The sequence below is a fragment of the Siphateles boraxobius genome, unplaced genomic scaffold (genome assembly GCF_051911475.1).
Source record: "Siphateles boraxobius isolate OS27281-9 unplaced genomic scaffold, OSU_SipBor_1 46, whole genome shotgun sequence".
Lineage (NCBI taxonomy): Eukaryota > Metazoa > Chordata > Actinopteri > Cypriniformes > Leuciscidae > Siphateles > Siphateles boraxobius.
This window is the reverse complement of record NW_027509097.1, coordinates 6,302,501-6,323,742: the sequence shown is the minus strand read 5'-3', so window position 1 is coordinate 6,323,742 and position 21,242 is coordinate 6,302,501. Positions and strand designations below refer to the sequence as shown.

At 42.7% G+C, this 21,242-nt stretch overlaps 1 protein-coding gene across 4 annotated transcripts in view; it reads right to left on the bottom strand.

The window, feature by feature from the left end:
- bahcc1b (BAH domain and coiled-coil containing 1b) overlaps window positions 1-21,242 on the bottom strand; it is a 106,649-nt gene that overhangs the window by 18,513 nt on the left and 66,894 nt on the right. For all 4 annotated transcript variants that reach the window (XM_077200466.1, XM_077200464.1, XM_077200463.1 and 1 more), the window contains exons 4-14: window positions 19,447-19,569; window positions 17,363-19,363; window positions 16,453-16,567; window positions 16,146-16,336; window positions 15,799-15,957; window positions 12,216-12,412; window positions 11,324-11,678; window positions 8,715-9,503; window positions 3,194-3,351; window positions 2,037-2,173; window positions 1,577-1,684 (exon numbers count right to left, since the gene is read on the bottom strand). In XM_077200466.1, the coding sequence (XP_077056581.1) occupies window positions 1,577-1,684; window positions 2,037-2,173; window positions 3,194-3,351; window positions 8,715-9,503; window positions 11,324-11,678; window positions 12,216-12,412; window positions 15,799-15,957; window positions 16,146-16,336; window positions 16,453-16,567; window positions 17,363-19,363; window positions 19,447-19,569 (4,333 nt within the window). The remainder of the gene's footprint in view (window positions 1-1,576; window positions 1,685-2,036; window positions 2,174-3,193; window positions 3,352-8,714; window positions 9,504-11,323; window positions 11,679-12,215; window positions 12,413-15,798; window positions 15,958-16,145; window positions 16,337-16,452; window positions 16,568-17,362; window positions 19,364-19,446; window positions 19,570-21,242) is intronic.

Here is a 21,242-nt window from a genome sequence, read left to right as displayed (position 1 = left end):
AAAGTGTCCATCAAAGGAAACTAAGCACATTTGTACACAGGGTTAGCTGTGGTCTGGTCTAAAATCTGTCTTCAATCCATGCTCCCATGATGCACCATCAACAACCTTAACCTTGTCAAATGACCCTTTGACCTCAAACAGATTCGGCCAGATGGATTGTTACACTTTTTAGTACACAAATGCATGAGAGGAGTGAAAGACCCACATACAGAATGAAAAAAAAGCCCACATATTTCAACACATAACTTCAAATCCAATAATGCTGACAAACACAACAATGCATGTTACCATTCAATTCCCCAACAATTCATGCCATCAGCCATCAAACTGACATAAACCATCATGAGAAAGTCAAACCTTGGCTGTTCTCTGCCGTTCCCTAAAGGGATTCTAAAAAAAAGCTTTTTACGACACGGATACATTTTAGTGGCGGGAAGTTGTCATTTGTTTTATTTGGCAGGGGAGCTTTATTAACAACACGGACAAATGTGCACTGGGTATAGCATGTGTAATTACGCTCTAGCTCCTGCTTTTCATTAGCACGCTGCTAATCAACCAGGCTAGTAATAAAATGGGAGTTTTGTTAATCAGGTAGGGTAAACTTGATTTGACAGAGTTGATCAAAACGTCTAAGGCCCGGCATAAACATAGGTGTATCTCAGGAGAGAACGCTCATCCATCAGAGTGATAACTTAAAGCCCTGACTTTGCGCAGGCAATTGGTCTCCGCGCTTTATCAAATTAATATCGCCGACGCGTCATGGGTTAGAAAGGAGTCGGAACACTTGTAGATAATCAATGGAAGTTGTAAATATGATTAATGACAGCTCTTTGCACTGATTAAGCACTTAGTCTGCCTTGTATGAACTGATAGGAGCCTTCTAGACTTATTTACATACACGCACTCAAAAGAGTCGGATTGCACACGCACATACAAAATGAGTTCACTAACATAATCTTTCAAAACATCTCCTATCTAGACTGTTATTAATGCATGTGAAGCGTTCGGCTGCAGGTAAGGAATTGTTTCCTGAGCTAGGCTTAATACTGGTCGCAGTAAAGCTCTAATTCAATCTCAACTCTCTCGCTCTGGAAACTGTGAAAGAGCATTTTCATTATTAATATAAAAGAGCTGTAGAAGAATCGCACTATATTTGCTGCTCTGCAGAATTATACGATTCTAAACACACACATACAACTTATACATCTTGTATAGCAATTAAATATAGCTAATTATAACTAGATTGTTAGCCTATGTCGGGATTAGCGACAAATCTTTTCTTCCATATTGTGATGAACACAATGAATTATCGAAAAAGAAAAAATGTAGGGTGGTCTAAGTCTAAGGTTTTTTTTAACCCATTTTATCATCTGCCGTTAGAAAATCGCAAGTCTAAAATATTAAAAGAATTACAACAGCATAGTTTGAAGTACCAGTAAATTAAATTAAAACACAAGCTGGCCCATTTATGATCCTTTCTTCTAGCAAGGAAAGTCTTTGCAAGTTAGAAATGTGTCCCTCACAAATACATGGAAACACCAAGCATGAAGAAACAAGTAGAAAGGGAAACACTCACTTGACTTTTTTAGGGGCATCTGTGGGGATAGGGGGTGCCGATGTGGACTTGCGCTTGCGTGGCCTTCCGGGTCCTCTACGAGCTGGACTGCGTGAGGTCTCTTCTTTCCTGTAAACACACAAACACGCACGCACACACACAGCCTGTCAATCACTCTAATTCACACTAATGATGTTGAATGAAACGAAACACTAAGCCATCCTAATTGTGAGAGTGGACTAGAGGAAATACTTAAGCACAGCTCAGGCTTATGCAAAGAGGGCTCAGCACACACTGGGTGGTCTCAGCAGAGCGTTGCGAGGGGACAGAGAAAGAGCTAGAGAGAGACTGAGCGTGTGCTGGGGGATCGAAGAGAGTTCGATCTCTCCGTGCATGTGTGTAAATGGGTTTTGAAAGGTGTGCGGAGTGCATTTAAATGTGGAGGGTGTGTATTTGTGAAAGTGGTCTGTGGTTCACTCACTGGTGGTCATGTTTTCTCTGTAGCTTGGCAAGCTCCCTCTGTTTTTCCTTGTAGCGCCGCTGCAGTTCTGCCAGCCGCACACGCATCGCTAGCTCCTCCCGGTCGAGCGTTTCCATGGTACCCTTAACAGGACACACCTACACAATGGAATAATCTCCAGTGAGATTACAGTAAAAATACCTTTCAACGTTCTGTATGACCGTTTTTCTTCCACAGAAACCAAATGGAGATATTGGGAATAACGTTCACAATGCTCTTTTCCATAAAGTGAAACAATATATTGATGACTCTCCAAAAAGGACTAAAAAGCAGTACTAAAAAATTATGAAATTGATCCATTTAACTCATGCACTATATCTCAGGTTTCTGGAACGATACAATAGATTTGTGTGAGAAACAAACTGAAATTTCAGTCATTAATAACTAAAAATATTTTTTGTATTTCTTAAATCTTATTTGAATTGCAAGTAGAGCTGACCAATTTGGGGAAATAATCTAATTGTAATTGCGAATTAAAATGTGATTTTTTCAAAAAAGCTCCAGGTTTGCTGTGCTTATGTGCAGAGCTGCACAAGTTTTGCCAAAAATGTTGCTATTATATATCAATATGACTATAAAATAATAATAATTATCATTCAAGCTTTAATTAATTGTGGCAGAAAATCGAAGGGGCCCCTTAAAGCTTCTCTTTTGCTCTTTTTATAATGCTTTAATTGCAAGTTTGGGAAGATGGTGAATGTTGCATCCATAGTACTTGGAATGTTAGAGTTCATGTGGAGCAGCATTTACTGTGAACAGAGCCATTATGAGACACCGAAAACGCCGCAACACAGTGCTGCACATCGCTCTGAAACGTGCAGCGCATAATATTTAATTCAATCTTTGTGATTTGATAATTGCACACAGCCATATTAGTTTTATTTAAATTAATCGTGCAGCCCTGACTGCAAGCATTACGAGATTAGACATCATGTGTTTAATTCAACAAATTAGAATATGCAAAAGCGCTAATAAGATTTGAGAGCTACATTTGAAGGAAAGATTTTCATTCAAAAACAAATTTTCATTTAATTTATTACAGGAGTGCAACTGCTGACTATAGTCTAAACAATGTACAAACAAGCAAATGTAAATAAATGAACATGAGTCACGTGTACCGGTTCAGGCCGTGGCGTCCACCTACACTTCCTGCGCAGATTGAGGATTCTGCGGAGGGGTGGGGCTGAGTCTGCTGGAAGGGACGGGACCAGCTCCAAAGCCCGGGCGGTAGCTAAGGTTGCCAAACTTTGAAGGTCAAAGGTCAACATGTCTTCTTCTGCACAAAATGAGAAGAAATAAAGAGATTAAAGGAGAAATCCCATTATCTGATCTTATATCACAATGATAGAAATGAGGAAGATACAGAAAGACATCTGCCTAGGGCAGGGGAGTCCAATCCTATTCTTGGAAGGCCAACTTCCTGCAGAGTCTTGCTCCAACAAGCCTGGCTGGAAGTTTCTCATAATCCTGAAGACCTTGATTAGCTGGTTCAGATGTATTAAACGAGATTAAGATCAAATTTGAAGTTAATTTGAGGGCAAAGTTCAAAACCCAAAGCACAATGATTAAAGGAATAGTTCACACAAAAATTTAAATTCTGTCATCATTCCAAACTTGGATGACTTTCTTTCTTTTGCGGAACACAAAAGATATTTTGAAGAATGTTGGTAACCAAACCACTGGATGAAATTTTTTTTTTTAAATAACTTCCTTTGTGTTCCACAGAAGAAGAAATGTCATGAGGGCGAGTAAATGATGACAGAACGTTCATTTTTGGCTGATCTATCCCTTTAATCAATTAGTCTTCATCGTTGTCTTGGATGCATCAAGATGTGGTCACATGTTTTCTGACCCTTTTCAAATGTTATGAACCCTGTTTACATGCGTATTTGGTGGGAATCACTTGATACAGATGTAAATGCCATGTGTAAACTGAGGCCTCTGTCTCTCCATGTATATACAAAGGTGACCTAGCAAAACAGACATCCAGTCTGTCCCAGTAGATGCAAGCAGAAAAAAAAACTGTGAAGGAGCAAAAATAAAAAGAGAGTGGAAGAGAGAGAGAGCGAGAAAGAGGAAAGCCTCAAACGGTACAAAGCCGCCTCTAAGCACGCCGCTGTTTCCTGACAGCACTTTGTGCTTTCAGAGGCTGAATGAGCAATGATGATAGCTATTAACCAGAGAGCTTATCTCTGTACATGAGGCTTAGATGCCAGGAGCCATGTTACAGAGAGAAAGAGAGAGAGAGGGGGGGAGAGAGAGAGATGAAGAAGGGCGAATTCTCAACATTTATCACTGTCATTAGGGCAGGCCACATGCTCAGTCTCCACTCAGCCAATGAGGCTTGAATATTCATGACAGCCAAAGCTGGCTTGGGGATACTGCAAAAACTGCATTAGTGTGTATGTGTGAGCGTCTCTGTCTGTGTTAGCGGGCATCCACAGCTCGCTATTCTGTTGCGTCACTGCAAGGCAGGGGCACAGTATGAGATCGGCGAGGAGAGAGACTGAACAAGGGGGGTAAGAGGGAGGGGAGAGAGGCAATAAGAAGTAAAGTGTTTATTGAGCTATCTATTTATTCGCAAACATCCCCTCATTACTAACATGGAAAGAATCCAATTTTCTCCTCCGAGGGGAAAAGCACAGTGCACGAGCAGACCTGCGCGCAGAGGGCAGAGAGCAGGAGATCAAAACCAGAGGAGAGGACAGGAGAAGAGGGTGGTGAAACTGTAAATCACACAAAAATGTCCTATCACATTTACCACAAAATAAAAAAATATAAAAAGAGATTTTTATATTTAAAAAAATTAAGCCTATTTTAAAGATCATTAGGTCAGGCGTCTTGAGATCTTGAAATGACTGTAATCATCATGGTAGTATTTCTTTAATTTATATGGATTTAATACTTTACATATTGAATAAATGCTGTACAATTTATATTAATAATAAAATAATACAATTCTTAGCATTACAATAAATGGAACTGGGGCAGAACATTTTCTTAACGGTCATGTCAAAATATATTTAAAGAAATCTTAATGGTTCTAAAAATAGGCTTAATTTGCTAATAAAATGTGAATACTTTAAATTTCACATAATTTTCTACATTTTCCTGTATACTGAATTACTAATTTAAATACTTCATTTATAATAATAATACATTTAAGCATTACAGTAATGAGAACTGGATTGGAAAATGTTCTTAATCATCATGGAAAATGTTATATAACATATATAAAATAATACATTTCTACTTTTGTTTGGGGTGAAATATGAAATGGACATGTTCTTGACACATTCTGTGAGATTTGCCTCAAAAGGGAGGGAGAGGAGGGAGAGGAGGGAGAAATGTGAACGACAAGTTGTACAGGCTTTAAAAGAATTATAGCCGCATGAAGGAAATCTCTCAGCCGAAACGCAAAGTGAGAGAGAAAAGTGAACAGAAAGGAAAAAAGAATGAAATACAAGATGAGGAAGACTGGATTATGGCGGTGTGGAAGGGTCTTTGGTTTCCCACCTGGCTGAAATCATTGTGCCACTTTTAGCCCTGTGGTGGTCTTTTTGAAATCGATGCCCATCGCCCTACCGTAATGAAACCGGTGGGGACCAGAGCCATGGAACGGCACATGGATAGAGTGATGAAATGAATGCAAGACGTATGAGGGGGATGGAAAAGCTGAGCCCCAAAAAAGAAATGAGAATGAGAGACGGTAGGAAAAAGACAGATAATGCTCTCTGAGAGCATTTAGCCTAGACATCGGTGGGGTGGGGGGGGTAACGCTGTGATATCACTAACCAATCAATAACAACTACCAACAATACTTCAAAGAACCTCTCAAAATCTATATAATTTTATCACACGTTATTGTCCGTACTTCACAATGCCCATAACACCGCAAGGAATGTTAGCGGAGCACCTGAGACGTCTGCCATAGATAAGGACGCTTGAAATCAAATCGGTAAATCACTGAAGAGTAAACCCAATCGCATATGAAATCTTTAGCTGGCGAGAGACTGGTTCCTGACAGCCCGCGCGGCCGCCTCACCTCCAGTTCTTTAATAATTCAGAGGCGGGCGTGTTTATTGATGACTTCTTCCCCACTGCAAAGAGCTTCATCATATTCTCTTATTAGTCCCTTTAGTGCAGCTTGCTTAGACAAGAATTACACAGCAGATTACATTCCTGTTTTAATACGGGCAGAAAACGCACACACACAAACAGCTAAAACGATGCACAGCGCCAAATGTGGTTAGAATTTTTTTCCTGAGCGGCGTGAGAGTTGGGGATTTCTCAGCTGCTAGAGGATGCTGGCGTAAATAAAAACATCCTTTGGCAGGGAGACTCTAAACGGTCCCTGGAAAAGCAACAAGCCTTTAAAACAGCGCTCACAACAATGAGGCCTAATTAGCCGACAAAAACGGCGGCGTCCTGAGAGGAAAAAGATCAGCTGTTTTTACTATTTCATCAACTTCGCACTGTGGGACTCGAAGAGCTGTGGGAAAGCACAGAGGCTTTTTTCCATCTAAAATGAGGCTTATAAAAGTGATCAAACAGGTTTGAGGAGCAGGGGCAGGGGAGCCGTCCCTCAGGATGAGTGAGTGGACACAGTCCAATCCGGCGGACCCGGGGGGAACGAGCTATCATTAGAGCTGCCTTTTAAGACAGGCTAAAGCCCTTTAAAAACACGGCCCCCTCCTCACCGCTCCGTCTTAGTCTCTCCCACAGGAAGTGCTGAACCCCAAAAGATGGGGGAGCATTTGATCTGTAGGCAGGAAAAGAAGGCAGGAGTGCGAGCTAGTGCACAGTTGAGTGAGCAAGTGTGTGTGTGGGTTCCTATGAAAGTGGAAAGCTGTACGGTCAGCTGAGAGTTAGTGTTTGTGTGTATTTCGGTGTGTCTCTGCACCGTATTGTCGGGATGGCGCAATGGGGGGGGCTTTGTTATCTTTCCTTCACACAAAGCCTGGAGATCTGGCTGAGCTGAAAACCCTATTTTTTGCACCTATTTTTGTGAGGAGAGGAAAAAAAAGAAAGCCTCTGTCGTGGTCTTCCCCTGCCGCTTGTATCACAGCGCTACAAGACCACTCATGCAAATCACTGATGAGGAATTAAATTGTGTGTGATTGGGCGTGCTTTCTATTGTGATAAGAAAGAACAAAACGGACATTTCTCTGGCTTTTTAACTACCTTTTGTAAACCTGTTGGTGCTGGAAATGTTACAAGACAGTCTTCTGAAACTGGGGGAGTTGATGTGGTGATGGTGTACATTGGGAGTAACCAAATGAGATCTTAAAATTACTTGTAAGTACGTACTTAAAAGTTCTCTTTTAGGTGCAAGTATATTTTAACACATTTCAATAGTCCAAGTTCAACAAGGAGAGGAGCTCGCACACATAATTGTAGAGGATTTCTTTAAAAAATATTTTAGAGGTTAAATGCAAAGACAAAACGTTTTCGATTTACATAATCATCAGTGTCATCTATGGCTTTTGGATGTTTTTGAACACGTTTCAATAGACACAAAAGTTAGCAATCAAACTGTTAAGTCAACCAGCTTAGCATAGCAATTCGGCATGAAATTAATATTCACCCTATACCTGTTTTTTAAATGCATTTTAGTTACCTAATAGTGAATGATTCATCCTTGCATGTATTTCATTTTTGCATATGTGTCATTTTTAGTGAAAACGTCATAACTCGATCTTTCAGTGAAACGACAGGCTTCTCTATGGTGACCTCTTCAATCATTTAGTCTGCTTATCGACTGCAAGCTCACATTCAGATCTGCCTCCATCTAATCAACAATTGATAGATATATCCAAGTCCTACATTTTTTTTTCAATAATCTGTTTCATTCAGATATACGTCACAATACAGAAGAAAAGATCTGTCGCTACTTCTGTTACATCGCAACTTTAAGTCTCTTGATTAGTTTGAACATGATATCACAATGGCACACTATGTTTTAGGTATTAAACACAGCTACCACAGGAAAAGGATCTTGCACAACAGCAGTAATTAGATGCTCACTGTTACGGCCGAAGCCTCATGTGGTTGTTTTTGTGTCTTGTGACTATCTGGATACAAGTTAATTTTCTTGTGTTCTTTTTGTTGTGTTGTTGATCTAATGATCTAATCTGTTGACTCCTTGCTTTAAGAGTGAAGTTTGTTGTAAAGTTGGTATGGTAAATTTGAATGTTTATTTCATTCGTATTTTTTTCTTCCTTTGTGTGAATTTCAGGATATGTGAATTATTGCGCATTTGTTATTTTTGGTCCATAATAAACATTGTTGGATGGACTGCACCTCGCTTCATGTGTCTTTTTTATGTTGCTTACCCCTTTTAACGAGTATTTGATTAGACGTTCGTAACACTCACAAACAGAAATTGTTTGCTTTTTGTTCTTTTATAAAATAATTCCTCTAGGGAGTTTTTAGGGTTTCATCTCATTCATGAACCTCAATTTTGCAAGCAAAAATCCTGTAAAAAAATCTTTTGCAAAAGCTGACTCCCCTGAAAATTGTAAATTTTGCACACACAATGAAAACGGAGTAAGAATTTACGAATCTACCATTGAAAAACTCAAACTGATCAACTGGTAATCTGAATATTGTGGGACACATGCGTACGTTCGTCCTTACCTCCATTCTCTCCCATGCTGTTGCTCTGCTGTTGGGATCGTTCCAGCTCTGCCAGTTCACTTAGTAACTCTATGCCATAATTAGGGGCCAGTGCATTCCCAGACACAGGTACAGGAGCCGTCATACGGGCATCTCGTGTGGCACACAGTGCTGCTGCGATGAGCAGCTCCAGGCTCCAAATGCAGCTCCCAGGGTACTGATTCCCCAGGGCAGAGGGCACAGGACAAGGGGGAAAAGCTGGTGAGGGTGAGTCAGTTGGTGACGCGCACTCATCCTCAGCAACCCTTTCTGGGTCGTGCTCAGTAGGTTCCACAGACTGTGAATCCTGGGTGGTCGTCACAGAAATCTGGATAGGGTCTTGTAGCTCCTCATCTTGCGTCTTGTTGTCTTCAGCTGGCGCTGGACTGTCCATTTCACTAGTCTGGCTATTGGGGATCATGGTTGTCCGGTCCGAATGGGAGTCCGCTACTGTAGACTCGGTAATGGGGCAAAGGGAAGTTTGTGAGAGAGTGGCATCCACCTGTCCTTCATCCACCTGTCTGTCTGTCACTTCACCCTCCTCCACTACATCGTCTACTTCCTGGGGCATTCTAGAAGGAGAACCAACACTAGTGTGGCAAACAGGCTCCTCCTCTTTCGGAGAAAGGGGGTGGGGCTGAGGTGCAGGTTCTGCAGGTTCCGCTTGCTCCGCCTCCAAGTCGGCATGCTCAGCCAATTGGACTTCTTGAGGGGAGGGGCCACCCTTGTAACCCATGGCTATGGCGGGGTAAGTGTAGCCAGGAGGGAGATCTGAAGGAAAAAATGGGAATAAAACTGATTGAGTGTTTCCATGAACACTGATGTTAGTTTGGGCTCCTCAACCTTGTTTGAAGTCACTCTATTACAAGCATAAAGATTTAACTGCTCCTGAAACACACTTCAGCGCACAGTGATCCAGCAACCCATTACCATTCATTTGTAATACACATCACAATATGACCTTGTCAGTTAAGGGGCACAGCCCCCTGCCGCTGAAGTGCAGAGAGGGATGATATATATGCTGTATACAGAAGCATTAGCGACAGTGTGTACCATTCGTTGCGTTTATCTAGTATAACTCACACACATAATGGAGCCGGCGCCATAAAGGCTATGGCACAGGCATGAGCGAATTTTCCATGAATATTGAATTATGTTCAAGTTGTTATGGATGTAGTGTGTGCGAGAGAAAGAAAGAGTGCACAGAGGAATGTTTGAGTATAAATTAGTCTTTAAGTGAGAGTGTGTATTCGTCTCGTCCGCCACGTGAGTGAAAACGATTGTGCAGAGAATGCTGCGTGCATGAAAAAGTGAATGTGTATGTGTGTGTCTCTATATGAGATCTGCAGCATAGCCGGGTATATTGATGACAGCATGGTGTCTGGGTGTGATTGCACAGCCAGCCCTGTCACCTCAGCGCTGTGTTATTGATGGTATACATCCGCCAGATGAATGCGTATCCCTCCGCCAGCCAGCACTCAAGGACCTCTGAAGGATAAGAGAAGAGAGACCCTGTCTGCTGGTCTCACTGACCTCCCTACTGTTTTCTGTCTATCTCACTCATACCTACTCTGTATGGCTAGCTGCTCTCCATGGAGTCTATGCTTTCTTGCACATACGAATGTGTCAGAAATGGATACAATGGTGCAAAGACACAAACACAAAGTGAAAAGTCAGCGCTTATACTTCCATTCATATTAACAGGCAGATTGTCTGCAGTAATCAAAGGGCAACAAGTCTTTCAAAGGCTATGTGTATCTTATCTGCAGCGAAATATCTCTCTCTTCTCTTGATCATCCCTGTGGTCGCAGTCTTTTTTTCTACTATGCCATCTCTCCTCTTCTTTTTATCCTTCTCTCCTTCACTACCTCTACCCCAGGGGTTTGCGGAGCCAGGCGCAATGGCAAAACCCTAACCTTGAGAATTAAATGAAATGTTCCAGTCTCTTTCCTCTAGTTGCTGTGTTTTTTTTACTCAAATATGAGGGCATTGGGATAGGAAGGATTTTAGCTTTTATTCTACGCTTTATTCTGTTACCCTTCTTTCAGACTAGACTCTTATTTCTGTGTGATTTGTTAATTTTGGAAAATATAACCTGTACCATGGAAAAGCTATTTCTTTTAGCCATGGCAATTAGAAATAAAGGGGGGTCTCTTGATCATTTGTCTATTATAAATTGCTTATATCAGCCAATAGTATATATGAAACCAATGATATCAGCAAACATAAACAGAAGCTCGACCGTACTTGCTTGACACGCGAGAAAAAACCTCATTGGTTGCTGCGTAACACCCGAGAATGAGCCTCATTGGTTCTTACTCGCTAACTTTCTAGCATCTGCCTTTAAGTAAACAAGTTGTGCAAACATTATGAGACCTAATTAATATTAACGAGCCAAGCTTACAATGTATATAATGAGTCCTCACACTTTTCATATTATTACTAAACCCCTGCCACTTATGTTCACAATAGCACCCATCTACAGGTAAACCCATACAATGCATGTTTGTTTCTGTAAGTACACTAAATACATTCACTGAATAAACATCCTATTGAAATAACAGACATGAATGCTGCCATTTTCCACTCACCAGGCTCCAGTGACTGAGGGTAGTCCTGTGGCGGCTGGCCCTCACCCCTCTTGTCCTGGGACTCTGCGGGTTTTGGCAGGTGGTGGGGGGTGGTGTGGGGGCTGAGTGAAGGGGAACAAGGGGCAGCCACGGCCGGGCTGGGCTCAGGGCAGGGTGTGCAGGGCGTACTCTTGAGATGGGACCGCGGGGCGGGTGAGCGACAACAGGGCGAAAGACGAGAGGCGCAGCCCCCTGGGGACGAGGAGGAGGGGGGAGGTTTAGCGGAGGGTCCAACGGAGAAAAGCTTTGTGTGCTTAGGCGTGCGGAGCTCAGACGATTCTTCAACCAGATCGATGGGGGGATCCTCAGGTTTCCTCTGCAGAAACAGAAGAATTACAAACAGGCTTCAGAGACTTTATAACACAGAGCACTAGAGCAACATTATTTCCAGTATTATCACAACTAAAATGCATTTATAGTGGAAAAGGGATGCTGACATGGAGCAAGATATGATTCAGTCACCTCAGGTTTCATGCATAACGACACGCACCAGGGACGCAGTACAATGGGTGCTAATGATCCACTGTTCACTTGCATTCGGCTCTGCTTCTTTGTACAAAAGCAGCCAGATAAAGGCCTGAATCCTGCCCTGTTCCTGAGAAGAATCCCACTCTTTCAAAACTTCCAACATTTAAATGCACTTTGAAAATGAAAGCTGGCCGTTCTTTGACTATAACTGCAATAAATTTCTGAGAGCAGGAATGGCAGACTTTTCATAACCTCGGGCGCCCCGGGTAGGCCTGCTGAAATACGCGGGGCTTCAGTAGAGAAATAGCTGTTGGGAAATCACCTTGAGTGGTACGAGGAAACGTGGCTACCCATATGTATGTGTGCCGTCTCCTTCATGTGTTACCTGTGAGTGACTGTGTCTGTGCACCAACTCCATTGCCTGTGCCGCTCGGTGCTGCTGGTGCTGATGTTGCTGCAGCGCATAGAGTTCCTGTTGCCGTAGAAACTGGCTGCGGGAATAGACAGCGGGATGCTGCATGTGTGAGGCGGGCCCTCGGGCTCCGTAAACAGGGGGCCACAGTCCCTGCTGCTCCATTACATCTACAGAGAGTGAGAGAGAGAGAAAGAGAAAGGAATGAGAAAAGAATGAACAAAGGTTTTTCTTTTTGCCTCAAGGCAAGTCTCAGTTATCACTCTGAAGGCCTATTGATTTACGGCTATATGATTCCACTCCTTTTCCGTCCCTCTTTTCTTCTACTCTTTTTTTTTCTTTCCAAAAATCATCCTCCGTCCCCAGGGAAAAAATCCCCTCACATTTCCACATCTCTTTCCTAATCATGTAACGCACTCAATCCGTGGGCAGAGAGAGAAAGCAAACTGCTTCCTTTTTACATCGTCTGTCCCTTGCACTCACCGTTAGCCTGGCCATACCACAGCGGATTAACGCAAAACGACGGTCACCAGTGAGCGCACCAGCCACACTTGCCTGATCTCTGGCTATCGCATACCGCAGTGCCAGTCAAGACGATTCAGCGCTGCTGTCTCAAACTGTCACATGAATGTGGCTCCTCTGACAAGATCTTCCTGACAGCCTGCTGAGAGCGGGCAAGAAGGGTCTACTCCCAAATGGCTCACTCATTCACAAAAGCTTGGGTTGGGTTATTATGCCTGTAATGAGGGCTAGGTGAATGGTGTTGGCCTTAAAAAGGAGCACAGATGTTATATCCAGAGACAAACTCTTGAGGAAAGGAGACAGACATGGAAGCATTAAGGTCACCCGTTGTCTCGGCCTCACAAGGCAGCACCCACTGGCCACCTGATGCATACTGAATGCAAAAACGGCAAGTGCCATCTAAAATAGCCAGTTGCAATATGACTGACTGACGCTAAATAACTGGAAACAAAGTTATGTTTACAAGATACTGCGTTGATACAATGAGCGGGGATGAAATAAATCACTGGATTTGATCAAGTTTGCCAGGTTAGTGAATCAAATCTTGGAGCTTAATATCAAGTTAAAGGGATAGTTCGCCCAAAAATGAACATTCTGTCATTTACTCACCCTCATATTGTTCCAAACCGCCATTACTGTCTTTTGTGCAACAATACAATAAAAAAAATTTTTAAATACAATGAAAAACCTCATTGACTTTCATTATATGGACAAAAATAGTTCTTCAATATATATAGATATTTTTTTTATGAGCATGAGGAAAGGATGCCAGATTTGACATTTTTGTATGAATTATACATTTAACTAGACACGCTGAAATGTGGACCAGACTTAATGCAACAAAGTCAAAGTCTGCCTACATGTGACTAGGCATTTCACAGATGCACTTTTGTGCTGTTTAATCGCCAAGCGAACAGGAAATTTGAAAGGAGTCGGTCATTTCTGTAACAAGCTGATGAGATAGGAAGGACGGAGGAAGGGGGAGAGTGAGGGAGAGAGTGTAGAGGGATGAAGCGCAGCTGTGCAAAGCACTTAGTCTCAGCCTTGAGCCTCAGCCCACAGAAATTTCAACACAATATGTTTTTCTTTCAGCCATTCGGTTTTGCATGCTGCATATTCTCCGGACCTTTGTTTGGGAAAGATTACTGGGACAGGGTTATGTTTCCCTAGGGAGGGATCCAATGGATGCACTTCCCTTCTTTGTTGCGGAAAGGGGAGTGTGACGCTAAGGAGCAGAGAGCTAATTAAATTTCACAGCCAGTGTGGGGAGGAGGAATGCCGAACAGAGGCGCACAACACAGGACAGCAGAGCACAGCACAATACAGCAAAAAGCCACGAAATGATGCGCCGCATAGCAAGGCACAGGATAATAGGGCGAAAAGACATACAGAGATGCACAACAAATCAAAGCACAATGCCAGAACTGTGCAGACACGATAACACAGCCAAACACAGCATGGCATGACAAAACACAGTGCAATACTAAGTATACCATATTCTAACTTTGCTCATGCAGCATGCTGTTCCAGAAAACGGCACAAACTGCTGGCATGAGCTGATCCTAAATGTTGCATTAGTTTAAAGTAACTCAGTGTTCAGGTAGAGTAGGGACGTGTTGTTATTAAAATTCTATGTGATACCGATAAGCCAATAATTATTTTCATGTTATTGCTGTTTACCAATAAATCAGTAATTTCAAATGCTACAAGTGAATTGAGTATATTAACTATTTTAGCATACAGTATGAATAATTAATATTCATTCTGAGATTTGCTGAAGATTACATTTAACAGTGTTATTAAATTATTAATGCTTTTAAAGGTAAACTTTGTAAAAGTGAGCATTAGATGACGGCAAAGGTAGTCTGAAGGTAAACAAATAGAAGCAAGCAAAATGAAATATTTGATACTGACCAATTCCAATACATTTTTTAAAATAATGTTGGCCAAAAACTGATATATATATATATATATATATATATATATATATATATATATATACTTAGTATATAGTAGTAAAATCATCTTACGCTGTGCAAAAATGAAAAAAACATTTTGATCCCTAAATTGTTATTTTTCCCTGTACCCCTCACTTTCTCAGATTCCACACATTGACACAAAGGAGACAAACTCCTAAAAGCCCACCTGGGCCAATTCTGCTGCTTTGTGAACAACGTATTCATACAAATTTAATCTAAACTAACAGACCCTGAAACGTACACCCACACAGTGACTTTAGATCTCCATTTCTCTCACTCGCACACGCTTATCTATGCATACGCCCCCCTTCCCCCCACACACACTCAAAGTCAAATACGCAAGCTATCTACTTGAAATGATAATTTGTTTAAACAGTTTGAATAATTCCACTTTGCGCATTCAGAGTGTGCATTAGGGCCGCTTGTGAAACTGTTCCCATTAAGTCCATACTACAATGTGCTGTAAATGCCTGCTTGGCTTAGTGAAGCGTTTCACAATAATGATTACAGAATGATACAGGGGCAGAAGGGGATGAGATAGAACTGTGCAGAGGGGGAAGGGACATTAGACCCAAGGGGAAGGCATTCAGTGTAAAATTCTGGAACAAAACGAGTGGACAGACTGATCAAGTATTAAATTGCTGTAACTGTCTTGCTGTTAAAGGAAAAGTTCACCCAAACAAAATTTCTGTTTATTTCTAGTTATTATTTGATCATTGGATGAAGGAAAAAAAGCTGTGTGATGATTCTTAAAAAATCAGCTTTTGTGTTCCATGAAAGTCAGTCACACGGGCTTGGAACAAGGTGAGAGTCATTTTTGGGTCATTTATCTATTTAAGGACTATTCACAACAAGTCTAAAATAGTTTATACATAAATTAAAAAAAACTGTACAAACAATTAAAAATATTTTAGCTTTTCTTCATTTGCATGATCTTTGAATACATGTGGAACTGAATAACCTCCATACACTTTAAATTCTAACCTACTGGCATTGTTGCTAGAAAAGCGCAATTCCTGGGATAATTAAAATATCAATAATTTTAGGAAATTTACCAAGGTGATGAGTGGCAGGGTGGGCTGCTGGCTCGGTAGGCAATACCACTAGGGCAGCGGAGGGGTCCTGAGGCAGGGGCAAGACTGGCTGCAATGGACTAGGCATGGTTGCAGAGAAGCCTGGGGTCAAGTTCTGGTGCAATGCTGCATGACTGAGACCTGAACAGACATGGAAAACTGCTTAATGATGAAAGATTTTGGCTTAAGTTTCAATACTAATGGGCAATTCATTGATTATTTAGTAGGGTAAAACTAATTAAACAACACATTCAGAAATTCAACAAGACCATGAAGTATATTGTAATCTAATATCATCAAAACAGTAAAAACAGATGGCATTTGCTCACCATAAGAGTGACCCATCCAGAGGGAGGGACTTCCTGTCCGAGGCATCCAGTGATGATGGGCGGGGTGGGCGTGAGCAGATGGCTCAGTGCCTAATTGGCTACCGCCTGGCACAATAAGGTGTGAGGTCAAATCTCCATGGCAACTACTGGAGGGGTGGATCCTGGCAAACTCAACTCTGTCTTTGTTTTCCCTGAGGGGAGGCCATCAAAATGGCACAATGTTACTCTCTTAGGCAGGAAAACTACACTGTAGCATGCTGACTCTGCAGGTTGATCTTTGGAAACATCATATGACTAAAAGCCATACCTGAGGAGGAGTTCTCGGTCTCTGTCGAATGGGGGCAGTCCAAGCTGTTCCTCACAGATTCTTTTCCTGTCTTCATCCATCTCCTGCTCCAGCGGGTACATTGGGCGTCCAACACCTAACACAGAACAGTTCAGCACCATAATCTGAGCTCCCACCACAGATCAAAAACATAAGACCATCCTGTGGCAAAAGTCTCAGTGGCTGTGTCTGAAACCAAAGGCAACAACCTGCCTAATTGTTAGTAATTGACTCAAAGAAACCTTTAAAACTGATTTAAAACCACCTTCTGAAGCACCATAATGTGATATATACCATTATGTATATTTTAAAACCAATTTGCCTTTAATGATTTATTTAGTAATTTCACTTGTTTAGACAACATTTATATTATTTCAATCAAATGCCAAATCAGAGGTACAGGTACAGATAGTGGGATATCACAGGCACCGAAAAATACATTTATTGCATTCATCTCTTGCTGTCTTTTTATCTCTTTATACTGTGTATAAAAGTAGCATTTTCAGATATCCGACACAGCCAAGGTGTTGCAACTGGGTAATAGATATTCAGCATTTTTAACAGGTGGCTGCTAATTGTCATCCTACATTTGTAAGATCTTGGCATGTGTTTATATGAGAATATTGTACACTGTGTCCTAATGAAGATTTAAGAGCAATTTGGCAGTCACCGTAACACCTAAAAAACACAATCTGGCAAGGTTACACCTACAAAATATCATTGGATGACAAGTAGTTTGGATTAACAACCAAAAAATCTTATTTATGACCATTCCTTTAATCTTAATCTTTTTGCATGAGAAGTTTACAAAAGTTCATCAAGCACATCCAGTTAATTATACATATAGCTTGTTAGAGCACACACACACCAGACCTCCTATCGAGTCGCTTACCCTTCATGCTGGGTATCACTCTGCTATGGTGGCTGTGGGTGGGATGCCCGTCTGGCAGGCGGCACAGGGGCTCTCTCTGCCTGGCAACGGCCACTGCTATCCCTACAGGGGGCTGTCGCACCTCTCCCTCCCCCTGAGCTTCCCCTGAGTCCTTGCCCGCGCGCTCCAAACGCGCGTTCTCCCCGGACGATGAGGCTCTCCTGGGGGGCAGGGTCTGATTTGCCTCCTGTAGAGCACTGCGCGCTCCGCTTCCACTTTTGTCGTTCCTCTCACTCCTCTCCCCAGTTACTGCCCCCTGCTTGATGCAGCCCAGGCCACCAAATGGGCTCTTCTGAGAGAACAGCAGTGGTTGCTGGCTGCTGTACTTCATTAGACTACTCATGGCATTGCTTTCAGATCCCTGGTGGCCCAGTGTGGCCTCCTGCGGGGTGGTTGAAGGGGGAAGAGGCCCTTGGTCCCCACGTGAAGTCTGGGAAACAGCGCCCAGAGAGCTGTAAGCCTTGTGCGGTTCTTCATCCAGCCGAGCCGGGTGTCCTTGCACCTCCCAGGAGGGATGATTGGCGGTATGATGCCCGCTGTGTCCCTGCGACTTGGACTCCAAGTCCATCTTCCTCTTGTCTTGTGCGCTGTTGCTATGCTCCAACTCTGGACCCTGTCCACCAGTGCTAGCCCTGTTACTGTGCTGCTGATGACGTATCCGTGCAACTCTCTGACTGTTCCTCTGAAGATTACACTCAAGCTCTGTTGCACCTTTACCTTCAGACGAAGCCCTGTTCGACTGACCTGAGTGGGTACAGTCCCGGAAAGGTGGAGTGCTGGCATAAATGCTACTCTTCGCTTGGTGGCCACCCTTCGTCCCCTGTGGCAGAGAGGGACGGAAGGCATCAGATTCCTCAGTGCTGTCCAAATTACATGAACGAGCCGAGTGGGGATGCTGATTCTGACTGTGCTGAACCTCGTTTGTGCGTGAATGGGGGCCCGGGGGCCAGTCTGGGCTCTTGTCTGCTTTGCCATATGTGTGTTGCTGCTGGGAAGATTTTCTTTGGCAGCTACTCGGAGGAGGCAGTAGGGTAGCTGCTCGACTTCCACTGCTACTCCTCTCAGGAGTTTTCATTTCTTTCCCTGCACCACCCCCGACCATCCCACCTCCCACACCTCGACAGTGAGTGTTTCCTAGCTGGAATGGTCCACTGGTTTTGTCTCTCAGTGGTCCCACAGAGGGCACAAACGTAGGCCCTGTCACCTCAGAGTCCCTGCCAAGGCTCTTTTCCTGAGCATTGGGCATGGTTAGTGGAGCAGGGGGTGGTGGGCAGAATAGATCTGGGTGGGGATGATGAGGATGATGATGGTGCGGATGAGTTGGGTGTAGCCAGGATGCTCCCACGGCAGACCCTAGGCCCAGGTGAGGAGGCATGGAGTAGGGCACTGGGTGGGCATGGCCCAACATGGCACTGTGGCGAAGACAGTCTGAGGGCTGCTCACTAATTCGCATCTCTCCACTGACTCCCTCCTTGCAACAATGACCATCTCCGCTGGTCTGCCGGCCAGTCCCCAGACCTGAGGCCCCCGGCCCCACACAACTGGGCAGGGAGCCCCTGGTTGTGGCCCCTGGATCAGAGCCATTCTGGGTCTTGGTGCTAAGCAGGCAGGAACTAAGTGTCTTGGGATCATCTTTGTGCCGAAAATTTTCTTCTAGGCCATGGGGGTGGTGTTGTGGATGGTGCTGGTGGTGGTGGTGGTGGTGAAGGGTGGGAGGACCATGATGATGACGATCCTGCTTGGACTCTTGTTTACTCTTTTCTTTCTCTTTCCCTCCGGGTGCTACTCTTCGCTCTGCTACACCCGTCTCTTTGGAGCTCTTCTGGGATGCTGTGCTCCCAGGTTCCCGCTCACGACTGCAGGAGTCCAATGGGTGGGCGAGAGCGGTCCTAGATAATGGTGGGAGGCTGTGATTGGTGGAGAGAAGGTGGGGCTGCGACGGGAGGCTTCGTAGATAGAAATCTTAGGAAAGAAAGAAAATTAGACAAATACTTTTACATAAACTGTTTACTGTTGCTTGACAGGAGAAATTTAACCTCACTCACCTTTCTGAGTGTCATAGAAACGGTGCTGTCCATAGAGTACGCTGCTGTTGCCATGGTGATCGAGGGGGCTCATGGACAGGAAGGTGGGGGCTAGACTCCCTGAAAAGCGGGGATACCCTGGGGCTGAGAGAGAGAAGGGAGAGAGGGGAGAGAACATTGTCAGGATAAACAAATGTAACAAAAGAGAGTGACAGTTGTGGCCTTTTGCTGTGGTAGGACACAGGTTCATGAAGCCCTACAGCATGGTACAACCTTTCCCAGAATCCCCTGCACAAACAAGTTCAGTTCTTTACTCAACATTTATGAGTAGCTCATCTAAACAAGAGCTTTTAGAACTTCTGTTTACAATTATTTAAAATGACAGACTTTTAAAAATAATCTAAATCATTATTTTCAAAAAGTTTTTAAATATATTTTTCGAGGTAAAAAGTACTTTTTACAAATATCATGAATTATTAATACATAAATATCAAGTTTTTGGGGAGTCGCACCCCATGACATTTTACAATCTGAACTATGAAAAATAATTTTAATTCAGAAATAAAAAGACACTCATCATAGAAGATGTGTATTCAAGTAGTTGCATGTATGAATTGCATTTTTAATTATTCTTGAATAAATTAATAGACAATACAAAAAATAGCATCCTATTATTGACTCAATAACCAATAATAATATCATCAGAAAGATTTGACTTAGTGCATAAAACTAATATATATATATATATTAGGGCTGGGTAAAAATATCGATTCATCAATGCATTGCAATTATTTGTTTCTCAATTCAATATCGATTCATCAAATTCTATGAATCGATTCAGCCCACCGGCCAGTGGCGGCGCTGTGGGCAACACTCTAGTGAGAGTGTTCAGCGTTGTACAAGACGCGCTTTGACAAAACAGCAAGATGTCGGACAGTAGCTGCACTCTGTTCATGCCTGAACCACCAATCAGGGACGTCTAGGCCTATTTTAGGGGGGGCTGAAGCTACCCCAAAATGTTCCTAAGCCCCCCTAAATGATAATAAGAACAACAATAAGTCTCCGGGAGTCTCCCGCATATTTATGGCGGCTCCCTGATGTACGCAGATTAGTTCAAATCTCTTGAAATCTAGAGCTCGCGAGCTCCAAACCGCGTAGCGCGCGCACGACAGAGAGAGTCTTTGCGTGTGTGTGCAAATGTGTGCATGTGTGCCTCACGAAGCGCATTTTTTTATGAGTAGGCCTATGCACATTTTGTGTTTCTGTTTACATTTCTTTTATAACTTGAATGTATAGGAAGAAAGAAATATACTTTCTATTACAGTTACATGCACTTTAGATGTGTGTTAATAAAGCACCTGTTTGTTACAGTTGTAGTTTGTATTCAACACATATACAATATTGTACAGTTTGTTCAGCTAAATAAACCATGACTGGAAACATGCTGGGGTCAATTTTTTCTTAAGCATTGGTAATACTGCACACATTATTTAAAAATATACTCAGGTACTTAATTACTTGAGTATTTACTAATTATTGAATCGATATCGAAGCTAATAAATCAATATGGAATCGAATCGAAGCCTCAAGAATCGAAATCAAATCGAATTGTGAAATTCCTAACAATACCCAGCCCTAATATATATATATATATATATATATACATACACATTCACACACACACATATTTATAAAGAGAGACATATTCACAGACACAAACCAATAATGCTCTTTTAACAGCTATGCACACACGTCCTTCTGATTCAAAGAGAGGTAAATGGCCGCTCAGCTTGACTCTAGTCTCTGACTCCAATCTT